Source organism: Carassius carassius, chromosome 46 (assembly GCF_963082965.1).
Source record: "Carassius carassius chromosome 46, fCarCar2.1, whole genome shotgun sequence".
Classification (NCBI taxonomy): domain Eukaryota; kingdom Metazoa; phylum Chordata; class Actinopteri; order Cypriniformes; family Cyprinidae; genus Carassius; species Carassius carassius.
In genome coordinates, this window is record NC_081800.1 from 7,043,023 (window position 1) to 7,055,585 (window position 12,563).

Consider the following 12,563-nt stretch of genomic DNA (forward strand, 5'->3'; position numbering starts at 1 on the left):
TCGTGCCATTCTCACTTTATACTGGCATAGAACATGGGCAAAAGTTTGTGGGCACATTCATAAAAACTTCTCTGGCTCTCATTTGCTTTCTCACCTGAAGAGAAAATACGTTAGTATTAAAATCCAGTTAAGCAGCAGTGTTTGGTCTTGTGTGGCCCATTAAGCGGGTCATTTTTATTATTTATTGCCTTCATTGTTAGAATGAATAAGAGGACATGTGCAGTGTTTCCAAAATATCTACCGCATTTTTCTAAGGAGGATTGGGGCTAAAAACCCTTTAATCCCAAATGAATTATTATTATTATTTATTTTTATAAAAACCCTGAAATATTATATATTAAAATGATCATACCAATGCCAACACTTTCGTCATCTAAAACGGTTCTTTAATAAAAAGAGTGGAAAAAAATCCACACATATTTAGAAAACATTTAATCTCTGCAAAGTTAAATTACAAACATAATCTACATCTTTACACGCTGCTGAAGTCCGTTCAGGAGTCGTCAGAGAAGACTTGACCCATGACAGCCAGTTTGGCACTGAAGGGCTGTGTGGGGCAGGAGAGCCTCCGAGCTGTCCTCCTCTCTCCCGGCTTCAGGGTGATGCTCTCTTGCGTCTCCTCTGATTGGTCCGCTGCAGGCCTGAGTGGTTGGGATAGGCTGATGAGTGTGTCCTGTAGCTCCCTGCGCTCGCTCTGGTATCGGCTGCAGCAGTGGAGCGCGGCGGGGTCCAGCGGATGAGCCTCCGTGTTAAACACATATCCACCTGCGCTGAGTATGCAGTCGCCCTGCAGGCCGCCCAGCTCGAACTCTGTGCCCGTGTTATGAAGGAAGTTTTCAGGATCAAAGAGGAGGTAGAGGTATTTAATTGTCTCGGCCAGGAAGAAGGACTCCATGCGGTTGTCCAACTTGTGGTCCCTTACATCCTTCACCTGAAACAAAAGGATGAGTACGTTTAGAAACTGGTCAATCAAGCTTCCAGATGCTTTATGAAATGTAGCCCTGAGACACTCACAGTAGCAAAGCCACAGTTCACCCGGCTGATTCTGTCAATCGACTCGACTGCATCCCGGCCAAGTTGCATGAATGTCGGGTCACCGGTGGCCTTATACAGATACATGGCGCTCTCAATCAACTCTGTACAGCACAAACACACACAGAGGGGTTACTTCAGTTTCATTCAGTCATATAAATAACACCATTTCACAGCATTCAAGATTGTCTTACGAAAATGTGAGCGTGCGGAACTCATTATTAGGGTATTGCTATAGTCACTGTTTCTGGTTACTGTGGTGTTTTAAAGGCTGTGTTCTAAATTGTATGATCAATAGTTACAGTGGAGCTTGCTACATCTAAATCTGTGCGTTGTAGAAAAGTTCAGGAATGTGCAATGAGGGTCTAATCACTGTTTTTTTGATACCTGGTCGCAGAGGGTATCCCTCTCGTTTGTCCACGGTGTAACCTTGAGGAATGCTGTAGAACTCCGGGAGTCCTCCAAACTGACGCCACACACTGTAGTAGTTATGGAAGGTCTTTGTGGCACTGGAAATATCACCTATCAAACTCTGATATTGCATAAACATGTGTGCATTACTCTCTACTCTCAGATGCATGTATATATAACAGAGGACTTGAAACTAGTCAAACTGGTGCTTTCCCTTTGTCTTGTGACACACTGGACGAGTGTATGGTGTCAGATCTGCTTCCTCACCTGCAGTCCAGGCCAGAACGCCTCCAGGGACTGAAACACAGGCATTGAGACTGTCCCCTTATGCATCTGCACCCACAGATACCAATCATCAAACTTAGTGTAGTTCTTTATGGACTTATCAAATTCTGCAACACACATTTGAAAGTTGATAATGCTTTCACGCAGGCAAGATAAAGAAAGATAAACAGCAATTATGATGAGCTATTCTTATCAAAACTAATAGCAACTCGGGTATCAATAATGTAACACAGCTGCAGGGTTTGCTTTACTGATATGTCAGTGTTTACCGTGAAACATTGCCAGCAGCTCCTCATCTTGCAGCATGATGGCACCCTTTACCAGATACTCGAAGTATGAGTCCACTCCCGCCCCGATCCCTGCGTCCTGAGCCACCCACTTAGAGGTTATGACATCTATATGGTTGCCCACCTGAAGAAACGAGAAGGTTATGTGAGAACATGAACACTGGAGCCAGATACATCATTTCAAATCTCCAAGCTTATTTTCCCATATTTGACATCTAATAATTTGTTTTAAAATCCAACTGTTAACTAATATATATATATATATATATATATATATATATATATATATGTCATCATGTTACTAATTAATAATTGCTCTTCCATACAGTGTATGACACCTGGACTCATATAAATATGTTGGCACGTGTGTGTGAACACTGTTACTCAGTGTTGGGATAATTAATAAACTTTTTTCAGTGAACTCAGGGATAACTGGGTGTATAAAGCAGAATCTGAATCATGAGCATTTGGTCAAAGCTTTTCAGAAGAGACATTTCAGAGTGGATTAACTACTACTGACTGGCTGCGGTCAGTAGGACTGCTGGGTACATGCAGGTAATTCAGGAAAAATTACATTCACACACTGTGCATCACAGAAAAAGTAAAATGTTAAGGTACCAGTGAATAAGTTAATACTGGATTCTGTTAAAGGAATAGTTTGCAAAAAATGAAAGTTTGCAGAAATGTGTGCTCATTCTCAGGCCATTCAAGATGTAGATGAGTGTGTTGCTTCATCAGAACAGATTTAGAGAAATTTAGCTTTGCATCACTTGTTCACCAGTGGATCATCTACAGTGAATGGGTGCCGTCAGAATTAGAGTCCAAAAAGCTGATGAAAACATCACAATAATTCACAGTCCACACCACTCTTCTGAAGCAAAAAGCTGTATGCTTGTTAGAAACAAATCCATTATTAAGATGTCTGAAGATAAAAACTATTACTTCTGTCTAATATACAAAACGTAATATTTCCTTATCCAGTGAAAAAGTCATCTGGTCTGAATCAGGTGAGAAATATGCACAAATCAAGTTCGGTTCACAAGCAAAAACAAACCAGAAGAGTTCTAAACAAATATGATGGTAGATTTTGATGTGAGAAGACAACAGGGGATGGACTTTTTCCACTGGAGGAAGTGTTATTATGGATTATAGGTAATATTTTAAGTAAGTTAAAATGCCTTGATGGATTTGTTTCTTACAAACATGCTGCTTTTCACTTCTCAAGACATTAACTGATGGACTGGAGTGATGTGGATTGTTTGTGGATTATTGTGATGTTTTTATCATCATTTAACAGAACAGAGTAAATTTCACTTGGAAGTGCAAGGTCCCGGCAACATACAGTTACCTGCGGGGTCCCTCAGGGGTCAGTCCTTGGCCCCATTCTCTTGATCATTTACATGATCCCTCTTGGCCATGTCATTAGCCGCTATAGAGTCTCATTTTACTGCTATGCTGATGACACACAACTGTACATGAAAACTTCACCAACCTCATCTTCATCTTCAACACTCACTGCCTGTCTGGAGGAGATAAGGGTGTGGATGAAGCACAACTTCCTCAACTTCCTTCCAACAACTTCCTTCCAGCTAAACAGCTCTAAAACTGAGGCAATTCTTGTTGGCACACCACGTCAAACCCAGTCTTCCTCCATTACTGGTATAACTAATCACTTATCATGTCATTCCCTCTCCACAACTGTCACCAATCTTGGTGTAAGATTTGATCCACAACTCAGCTCAGAAATATTGCAAAACTCCGTCCAATATTAACCTTAGCAGATGCTGAAAAACTGGTCCACGCCTTTGTCTCCTCCAGACTGGATTACTGTAACGCACTTCTCATCGGGATCCCTAACAAAAGCTTGCAGAGATTGCAGTATGTTCAGAATAGTGCTGCTAGGATCCTGATGAGAGCTCGAAAATATGATCACATCACACCCTTTCTCCATTCACTTCACTGGCTTCCTGTTTCCGCCAGGATTGAATACAAGATCTCCCTCTAACCTACCAGTGCATCTATGGAAATGCACCCCCCTATCTGAAAGAACTACTCACACCTTCGACTACTTCTTGATCACTCCGCTCAACAAATTTAAACCGCCTCCTTCTCCCCAAGACAAAGCTCAGCACTATGGGTGATCAGGCTTTCTGCTCTGCCGCTCCTCGGATTCGGAATGCCCTTCCCGACCATCTGAGGGCACCTCAAACTATTGAGACTTTTAAAAAAGGACTAAAAACATTTCTTTTTAGGAGAACTTATGACTTTTAACTATTAAACCTTTTAGTATTTTATCCTTTCTAATTGATCTTAATTGTAGCACTTTGAGATTTGTTTCAAATGTAAAGTGCATTACAAATAAAATGTATTATTATTATTATGTTATTATTATCAGCTGTTTGGACTTTCATTCTGACGGCACCCATTCACTGCAGAGGATCCACTGGTGAACATGTGATGTAATGCTACATATCTTCAAATCTGTTCTGATGAAGAAACATCTCATCTTGGATGGTTTAAGAGCTAGAACAATTTCAGCAAATTTAATATTTCACATTGTGGAGTTTAAACCAAAGAATGGCGTCATGGTTGTCCCACAAACGTCTTGATCCAGATCAGAAGGTTTTACCAGGCCGAGATCAGAGCGTGTTCTCCATAAGGCCCTGAGAGCTTTGCGAGCCACGTTCTCAAACACAGGGTCTCCGGTCAGTCGGCTGAGGGAGGAGAACTCCAGGATGAAGGTGCCCACTCCAGCAGTGCAGGTGACCGGGGTCTCGCCGGGGTTCACCCCCCTCAGCAGGTTCACCGTCCCATATGGCATCCCCGTGGGGGTCTGGAAAGCTGAGAGGAGACAGGTTAGATCAAACTGACAGTACTGATGATCAAATTACTAAAACATATCTTTAAAAGACTACTTCAAATACAGCATGCCCGATTAGGATTAGTGTATCATTAACCATACACTCTTAAAAATAAAGGTTTTTATCGTCTTCTATGTTTTCCTACCCATAATGCATTGGGCTCAGACAGACAATATGTAAGTGGGGACACAACGATGCATGATCTGTTAGTTTTCACAAAAGCCCTGAATTTGTCAAAACTCTGCCTGATTATGTGCTTTACGTCATCTGGCAGCCTTCTGCTGACAAATAAACATATCTTGAAATATAATACAAAGTGTTAATTTACTTACACTACCAACATTTTAACAAAACAACATTGCAATAACAAAATGTTTTGCACTAACATTTAATCATTTTTGCAGACACTTTTATCCAAAGTGACTCACAAATGAAAACTGCAAAAAAAGACACATGGTAAATGTTTCAGACAGCGATGTGTCTGAACTCTGAAGCGTATCTTAGCTCCCTCACCAGGCAGCAGTTTGCGGGCCACGTCCTCTGCCATGCGCAGGAGGGGTCCGGAGCAGGGCCAGCCCTCCTCCACCTCCATCCCGGCACGCTTGGAGAGCAGATGAGCCGAGAGGAGCCCACCGACCACTGCAGAGGAGCGACCAGAACATCAGAACATACAGGCCAGGATTACAGGATAAGAGAGTTTCCCAAAAACACATCCCGGTCATGTTTCACCCCAAAACCAAAAGAAAAATATGAGATATTCTGTATTGCATTGTGCATTTATATTAATGACAATAATGCACATTAGCAGTAATGCAAAAATTTACTATTTAATAAAAAGAATATACAGATATATAACTTCACCTCGTATATTCGTCTCAAACACAGATGCATTTACATCGGTGTCGAAATCGACCGTGTCCTGGAGCAGAGTGGCCACGCGCTGGAACTCAGTGTGGTTTCCCAATATCTGCGATCAGAGAGGAAACATATTCTATACACTGCAGGACATGAAACCATCTTGTTGAATTCAATTTCATACCAGCAATGTGTCCAGCGCATCAATGAGTGTGAGGGAGAAACTGAAGGAAACAAACAGAGAGGTCATAATGAGAGAATATGACTTCTAAATCGTACTGTATATGAGAAATAATATATTACAGGGGGAACTCAATTGTTCAATTGCTTTTGCTCGATTCCACAGTAAGAAACGGGAGAAAATAATGCATATACATGTACTGAACAAGTTAAGATACCCAGAAGCGGTCGTGTTTGACTACCAGATGTGCTTTAGTTAAAGAAGAGAAGAGTGTCTGGAAGTGTTTGTGCTGTACCTGCCCCAGGTGTCCTGTCCATCACACGTCAGCGGCCTCAGCTCATCATAGGGATATGCTTTCTCCAAGTAGCTGTTGTATGCATGATAAAACATGGACTTTATTCTCTCCCTGTTAAGACAAGTAAAACAAACATCAAATGCTTAACAGTATTAGACAGAACTGATTAGCAATATACTTCAAAAGCAGTGTCAGGCATTATTATAAGCTACAGGTGACTAGTGTAGATCGAACACACACTAATATATATTTACACATGAGCATATGTCAAAGCTGACTGACTGGGAGTAAAAACATTTGTTTGTGTTTGTTAGAGCAGCTGAAAAATACAATTAACTCCATATGGCGCCCTGATCATCTGACCTACTTATTACAGATGAATTTGTCATATCATACATAAATCTCACCTGTAATGGGACATGTCCTGCTCAGTAAAATCTGTGCCTTCAACATGACTGAGGATGGGAGACAGGTATGTGGCGCAAAAAACGGCGGAGAAAAGGAAAGTAAGCATGAAGTAACGAGATGTGAGCAGAGGTTAAACAATACAATAATTTCAAGCGACATGGATATGCACAAATAATACTACAAACAGTGGCAATAGGAAGTGCACGTACTGCGCATGCGTGTGAGTGAGTGCTGACGTGCAGGTCGCTCGCGCTGTCGGGTTTACAATAAAAGCCGGTTGAGAAGATAAAAGTCCTCGGAAATAAAATAAAATAAAATAAAGATGGAAAAAGACGCATTTCAACATTTGTCTTTTTCAGAATTTTTTATTAATTTATTGTTTTAATCTTCCTACAGAAAAAAGTGGACGTATAGAAGGAATCAACAAAACAAGACAAATCAGCAGCACTTAAGCAGCAAATTGATGTCTGACAGTTTCCAAAATATCATCTATTACTATACAATAAAACTTCAAACAAAGTGATTCAGACAAATAAGCAACACAGGTTTTAAACGTTGAATCCACTGAAAAGGTAGGAGATATGTTACTGAGAACGTTTATTTTGAGTAATTATGTTTTGAATGTGTATTAGCCTTAGAAACATGAGAACATGAATAATGTTGTCAACTTTAAATGATTAGAGTTGTAGTTTTGTCTCAATGTGCAGCACCAGATGTGCGTGTCCATGTGTGCATCTAACGGTGCATGTAACTGTTTAACATGAATAGCTTTTAAACTCGCTCAACACAAAACATATGTAGTGCTATCAAATAAAAGATATACAACAAGAAGTAGAAACATATAACCGTCGAGTTTCTTACGTGTTCGACAGCTTCTCCTTTTTCTGAAGGAGTATTATACAAAACACTAGGTGTTTCTTTTTTATTAAAAAGTGAAAGTGAATAAATAAGGATAAAGGGAAAGTTAATGTGCATAATGTTTTAAATAAAGTGTAGTGGAGCTGAACTGAGACCTGTCTATGCTGTAATTTAATAAGGGGTCACACTCAGCAGCCTCTGCCAGCAGTTTATAAGCATCCCCATCATTTTCATTCTCCGCCGCTGTCTTCCTTTTCCTTTCTTCTTTGGTTTGCAAGATGCTTTTTTCCGTCTACTTGCCTGAGAAACAATACATATTTCTACATCATGTTAAATCCTATCTTTATTTCAGATTATCATAATTATTCAGAGGAACTCTAGTTTGATTATTTAATTCAAAAACAAATACCGGTAAATACATTTCTAGATCATTTCATCCAGTTCATTACAGGTTATAAGTATTAAGATGAAGTTAGTTTTGATTATTCAGTCAACAAACAAAAGCAAAGAGAAGAATATTATACCAGTCGTTCTGGTTTGCGGCAGCTTCGATTGATGAGCTGCTCCATCTGTCCCACCACCTTCGTCATCAGATCTGCATGCTGCTGTCTTTTGCTTTCACTCAAGCAGCTGAAGATCTGTGTCATATTATAGATATATCGCAGGATACGGTGAACCTACCAGCAAAACACACTGTGTCGATTATCAAGACACCACCAAACAGAGAACAGCTCAGTGAAAACTGTCTCTGGAAACTTTAAAGACCGAATGTTGTATTGAGGAAACATACATGTAGTCATGTACAGGTGGCTGTACCTTCTCAGACGGACAGTGGTCCTTTTCTTTTGATATGTCCATTGCACCAGTCAGATTCTGGCCAAGAGAGAAAAGCATTGTCATATAAAAGCACTCATACAGTTTATCTTCTGCAGGTCACCAGAAGAGGGCAGAAAGTAACCATAAACTCATGACCAATCTCACTGCACCCTGACAACTTCATCCTTTAAATGGAACAAGAACACTTATATAATCTATTAGATGACCAAAGAGCAAGTCAGACTCACCAGAAGTTGACTACACAGTCTGTTTGAACATTTATGAGATGGCACTCACCAGGCTTTGGAGCTCCACCAGGATGAGAGCCCTGTAGGTCCTGATGATGGCAGTATAATCACAGGCACGTTTACTGTGGGCCGCTGTGAGCAGCAGCATTACAGTCACACACACAGCAGGTCTGTTCACACACTGCACACAACACATATGCAGCATCAATATTGCACTTTACACCTACATTCAACATCTATTCATGCTATCTCATCCATTCCTTATTCTTATATATATATATATATATATACATATATAAACAGGTGCTGGTCATATAATTAGGATATCATCAAGAGGTTGATTTCACTAATTCCATTCAAAAAGTGAAACTTGTATATTATATACATTCATTACACACAGACTGATATATTTCAAATGTTTACTTCTTGTAAGTTTGATGATTATAACTGACAACTAAGGAAAATCCCAAATTCACTATCTCTAATCAGCTAATTAACTCAAAACATCTGCAAAGCCTTTAAATGGTCTCTCAGTCTAGTTCTGTAGGCTACACAATCATGGGGAAGACTGCTGAATTTTACAGTTGTCCAAAAGACGACCATTGACACCTTGCACAAGGAGGGCAAGACACAAAAGGTCATTTCAAAAGAGGCTGGCTGTTCACAGAGCTCTGTGTCCAAGCACATTAATAGAGAGGCGAAGGGAAGGAAAAGATGTGGTAGACAAAAGTGTACAAGCAATAGGGATAACCGCACCCTGGAGAGGATTGTGAAACAAAACCCATTCAAAAATGTGGGGGAGATTCACAAAGAGTGGACTGCAGCTAGAGCCAGTGCTTCAATAACCACTACGCACAGACATGGGTTTCAGCTGTCGCATTCCTTGTGTCAAGCCACTCTTGAACAACAGACAGCATCAAAAGTGTCTCGCTTCAAAAAGGACTGGACTGCTGCTGAGTGGTCCACAGTTATGTTCTCTGATGAAAGTAAATTTTGCATTTCCTTTAAAAATTAAGGTCCCATAGTCTAGAGAAAGAGAGTAGAGGCACACAATCCACGTTGCTTGAGGTCCAGTGTAAAGTTTCCCCAGTCAGTGATGGTTTGGGGTGCCATGTCATTTGCTGGTGTTGGTCCACTGTGTTTTCTGAGGTCCAAGGTCAACACAGCCATATACCAGGAAGTATTAGAGCACTTCATGCTTCCTGCTGCTGACCAACTTTATGGAGATGCAGATTTCATTTTCCAACAGGACTTGGCACCTGCACACAGCGCCAAAGCTACCAGTACCTGGTTTAAGGACCATGGCATCCCTGTTGAGAAAATCTATGGGGTATTGTGAAGAGGAAGATGCGATATGTCAGAGTCAGACCCAACAATGCAGAAGAGCTGAAGGCCACTATCAGAGCAACCTGGGTTCTCATAACACCTAAGCAGTGCCACAGACTGATCGACTCCATGCCACGCCGCATTGCTGCAGTAATTCAGGCAAAAGGAGCCCCAACTAAGTATTGAGTGCTGTACGTGCTCATACTTTTCATGTGCATACTTTTCAGTTGGTCAAGATTTCTAAAAATCCTTTCTTTAAATTGGTCTTAAGTAATATTCAAATTTTCTGAGATACATAATTTGGGATTTTCCTTAGTTGTCAGTTATAATCATCAAAATTAAAATAAATAAACGTTTTAAATATATCAGTCTGTGTGTAATGAATACATATAATATACAAGTTTCACTTTTTGAATGGAATTAGTGAAATAAACTTTTTGATGATATGACCAGCACCTGTATATATAAGAGTTTTTGGAGTATTTCAGACAGACTTGTAAGCTACAAATCAAAGTGCATTTGCTATATGGCTGCTATAAAACACATGACCAGAACTGATGTGTGACAAAACTTTATAAAACATATCATTACACACATTTAGGCCTACAACTGCAATAAAATAAACTATATTAAGCTATTAACTAACAATTATACAGGCTTTATTATTGTTGTATATTGTTGTATTATTCTATCCTATTCTGATAAATACCAAATAAATAACAAATCGAATGGTTCTGATATTATTATTGTCTGATTATTTTATTATTCTGATCACAGCATATTAAACAGGTCTCATTTGTGACCAGAGGGAAACCCACAGTCCCACTTCGAATAAAAAACTGATTAATTATAATCTATATAACAGATATATTATATATAACAGATAATATAAAGCTGTACTGAGGCAGTAAACCAAACAAAGTTAAAGTCAAAAAAGAAACATGCACATAATATCATTCCTTGTTTTTCTCCATATTGCCTGGCAAACATTGGGTTAATTTGGTCGCATTTAGCTACTGGACCATTTTATGTTTTCGAGGATTTCCATTTATATTATAGAAGAGTAAAACTTACTTTTATACATACGTAAGCACTTAAAAAAAAACATTTTGAATGAAATCATGTTGTTTGTGTCACTCAGCTACCTAAACGCACGTGCTCTCGGTTATCTGCTAATACTAATGGATTTCAATGGGTCAATTTAGAGTTTGATAAGGACACTTTCCTCTGTTTGTAATGCTATTATGCAGTTTGTCTGCTGCCTGAGACACAGAACAGAAGCAGTATATCGCGCAGTGATGCAGTGGGCTCTTACCATCGACCGTGGGGTGATGAGGGACTCAGGCGCGCAGCACTCAGGGCTTGGGAAGATGGACATGGTCCAGCGGCGTCCAAAGCCTCTTACATGTTTCCCACAGAAAACCTCCAACAACGGTCCGCGCGGAAATAATAGTAACAATAATGGTGGACTTTAATCACTAGTTTTAGGTGTAGTTTGAGCTGGTGCTCCGGCGAGAGGCGCGTGCACTCCAGCATCGGCGAGAGTCTCGCGCGTCTCAGCCGTCACGGGCTGCTGGCATCGCGCTTGGCTTTCACCAGATCGCGTCTGATCAAGTCGAGAAAACTTCCGCGACCAATCAACTTGGTGCTTTGTTTCGGTTTCGGTGGGAGATCACTTTATAAACCTGCTGCACTGAAGGGTCCGAATCTCTTTACCCTGATTTATGTGTGGACAAACAAATCATTTCATCTTTTGTCCAGACATTTGTGTCAGTTTGCGTAGAGTAGTTCAGTGTGGCCTTGTGGTTTACCGTCAGCTGATAAAAATCACTACATACCGCATGTGTCGCACATGATTTTATTTTCGCAGAGGAAAGAAAGTGTAAGGTTTATGTAAGCTGAAGTTTTAGTCAGGGTCATCCCGGGTCCTCACTTCCATCTGCTTTTGATGATCCCTGCACGTATTATATCATACGTTCATTACTAGATATATCAGCTTTCACATCAGAGCTGCATTACATTAGCTACTGTCAACTGAAAACAAGGCAGAGTACATGTATAGATGATTGAATTGATGTAAGAATAGATCACAATTCATTATGCAAATAAATGCAAACAAGACTAATCATGATGTACAGTAGTATGCAAATACTGCAATGCTATCATAACGGACACTTATAAAAACATACAGAACATTTTCAAACATGGATCTCTTAAGTATAAAAGTTTTTAAACCAGAAGTAAATACCATGCCACCACACCTAAAGAGAACACGAAGTACAAAATGTTTGAACAGTTACATCAGAGTAACTTAGTTCACCCAAAACTCAAAATGTACTCCACTTCAGGCCATCCCAGATTTACAGGAATTAGTTTCTTCATCCATAAAGGCAAAACTTTTTGATGAATTTGTTTCTCTATTGGCTTCACATGACGTTAAATGTTGGACTGGAGTGGTGTGGATTATTGTGATGTTTTAATCAGCTGTTTGGACTCATTTTAATTTAGTCACATCATGTTTTTTTATTTTCTTTGCATGCCATATGAGGGGCTCTGTATTTCTTATGCAACCAAAAACAGACTGAAGGACAATTCGTAGTTAGAAATGGGTTAGAGAGAGATGATTTAAAAAGCAAAGAAAAATAAACCAACATAAATTAGCACAGCATGCAGGATTTATCAAGCCAACATAAAACTAGT

General features: G+C 39.9%; 1 protein-coding gene across 2 annotated transcripts; it reads right to left on the bottom strand.

The window, feature by feature from the left end:
* Window positions 1-364: 364 nt before the first annotated feature.
* On the bottom strand, window positions 365-6,851 carry LOC132128949 (ER degradation-enhancing alpha-mannosidase-like protein 2). 2 transcript variants are annotated; one of them, XM_059540362.1, is made up of 11 exons: window positions 6,615-6,851; window positions 6,208-6,279; window positions 5,916-5,955; window positions 5,738-5,843; window positions 5,390-5,515; window positions 4,645-4,856; window positions 1,998-2,139; window positions 1,711-1,835; window positions 1,420-1,564; window positions 1,015-1,136; window positions 365-931 (listed from the first exon to the last, which is right to left on the bottom strand). In XM_059540362.1, exons 1-11 carry the CDS (start codon window positions 6,719-6,721, stop codon window positions 494-496), a joined length of 1,635 nt encoding a protein of 544 aa, XP_059396345.1. In that variant the 5' UTR covers window positions 6,722-6,851; the 3' UTR covers window positions 365-493. The 2 variants fall into 2 exon arrangements, with proteins under 2 accessions (XP_059396345.1, XP_059396344.1); XM_059540361.1 differs by having other exon boundaries at window positions 6,208-6,318.
* Between the last annotated feature and the right edge of the window lie 5,712 nt (window positions 6,852-12,563).

What these genes read in the sequence shown, in the direction of transcription:
- LOC132128949 (XM_059540361.1), bottom strand. Translation starts at nt 6,721, where the DNA reads ATGCTTACTTTCCTTTTCTCCGCCGTTTTTTGCGCCACATACCTGTCT. An exon ending in GTTTGAGACGAATATACGAG is followed by an intron (nt 5,516 to 5,737) that starts GTGAAGTTATAT and finishes GCTCCTCTGCAG; the next exon opens with TGGTCGGTGGGCTCCTCTCG. An exon ending in TGAACTGTGGCTTTGCTACT is followed by an intron (nt 932 to 1,014) that starts GTGAGTGTCTCA and finishes CTTTTGTTTCAG; the next exon opens with GTGAAGGATGTAAGGGACCA.